Genomic DNA, 1,132 nt, shown 5'->3' with positions numbered 1-1,132 from the left:
TGTTCAGGTTTGAGAAGTTTCTGTGGTTCGTCAGCTCCGAGAACTACCTGATCATCGCAGGACGAGACCAGCAGCAGAACGAGATGATCGTCAAGCGCTACCTGAGAGCAGGTCAGGCCGAAGCTTCCTCCGCTCCCATGATGCTCTCCCGAGGGTTCCTCTGTTTCTCTGAATCCTGTGCTGCCATGTGTTTCCTCAGGGGACGTTTACGTTCACGCCGATCTGCACGGAGCCACGAGCTGCGTGATCAAGAACCCGTCTGGTGAGGAATTCTCACTAAACTCAACTTTCTAAAGGTGAACATCGATCTGATGTTTGTCAGATTCAGATGATGAGACATTTTAATTCATAGAAATCACTGAAGTGATTCTGATCAGGTGACTGACTCGTTACATTGACGCATTTGGCAGATGTTTCAGTCCTGATGTGCTGTTTGTGCTGCTCGTGTGTGAAACTCTTTCATCCAAACACTTCTGTTTCTCAGGCGAGGCTGTTCCTCCGCGGACGCTCACCGAGGCCGGGACGATGGCCGTGTGCTACAGCGCAGCGTGGGACGCTAAAGTGGTCACCAGCGCGTGGTGGGTTCACCATCATCAGGTGAGCGGCGGCACACACAGAAGCAGGTGTCGATGAGTTCAGACGCTCATGTGCTTCATCTCACACAGGTGTCCAAAACCGCGCCGACGGGAGAGTATCTGACCACCGGCAGCTTCATGATCAGAGGTGAATATTACTGTGCATTACATGGATATATATATATATATTATATTAAAATGAAGAGGTCTTACCTGTGTCTGGATCCCACTTCCAACACTAAAGTTGCTTCATATCTTGTTCAAAAGTTTGCAATATGAAACGATTCATGTTTTGTATCACTTCTCCACAGGGAAGAAAAACTTTTTGCCCCCTTCATATCTGATCATGGGCTTTGGGTTTCTGTTTAAGGTAAAGACGTCGCCGACACGAAACAATGACAACATAATCACATCATATGACGCATTAATGCTAAGATAGCGTGGCTTGGTGGTTAACTCTTTCACCGCCAGCATTTTTGATCATTTTCACACAAATTTCATGGTGCTCAGATTATTTTGTTGTATGAATATCTGAACATGCAATATGTCAAAAGAAA

At 46.5% G+C, this 1,132-nt stretch overlaps 1 protein-coding gene across 1 annotated transcript in view; it reads left to right on the top strand.

Annotated features, from left to right (window-relative positions):
* The window catches only part of LOC107578891 (nuclear export mediator factor Nemf-like), a 5,220-nt gene extending 4,148 nt beyond the window's left edge, over positions 1-1,072 (top strand). Inside the window, exons 2-6 of the mRNA XM_016264792.1 lie at positions 8-111; positions 200-262; positions 485-597; positions 666-723; positions 887-1,072. Of these exons, the coding sequence (XP_016120278.1) occupies positions 8-111; positions 200-262; positions 485-597; positions 666-723; positions 887-1,014 (466 nt within the window). The 3' untranslated portion in view covers positions 1,015-1,072. The remainder of the gene's footprint in view (positions 1-7; positions 112-199; positions 263-484; positions 598-665; positions 724-886) is intronic.
* Positions 1,073-1,132: the final 60 nt, after the last annotated feature.

Source organism: Sinocyclocheilus grahami, unplaced genomic scaffold, assembly GCF_001515645.1.
Source record: "Sinocyclocheilus grahami isolate Dianchi unplaced genomic scaffold, SAMN03320097.WGS_v1.1 scaffold12575.1, whole genome shotgun sequence".
Lineage (NCBI taxonomy): Eukaryota > Metazoa > Chordata > Actinopteri > Cypriniformes > Cyprinidae > Sinocyclocheilus > Sinocyclocheilus grahami.
This window is presented reverse-complemented; position numbering and strand designations above follow the sequence as displayed.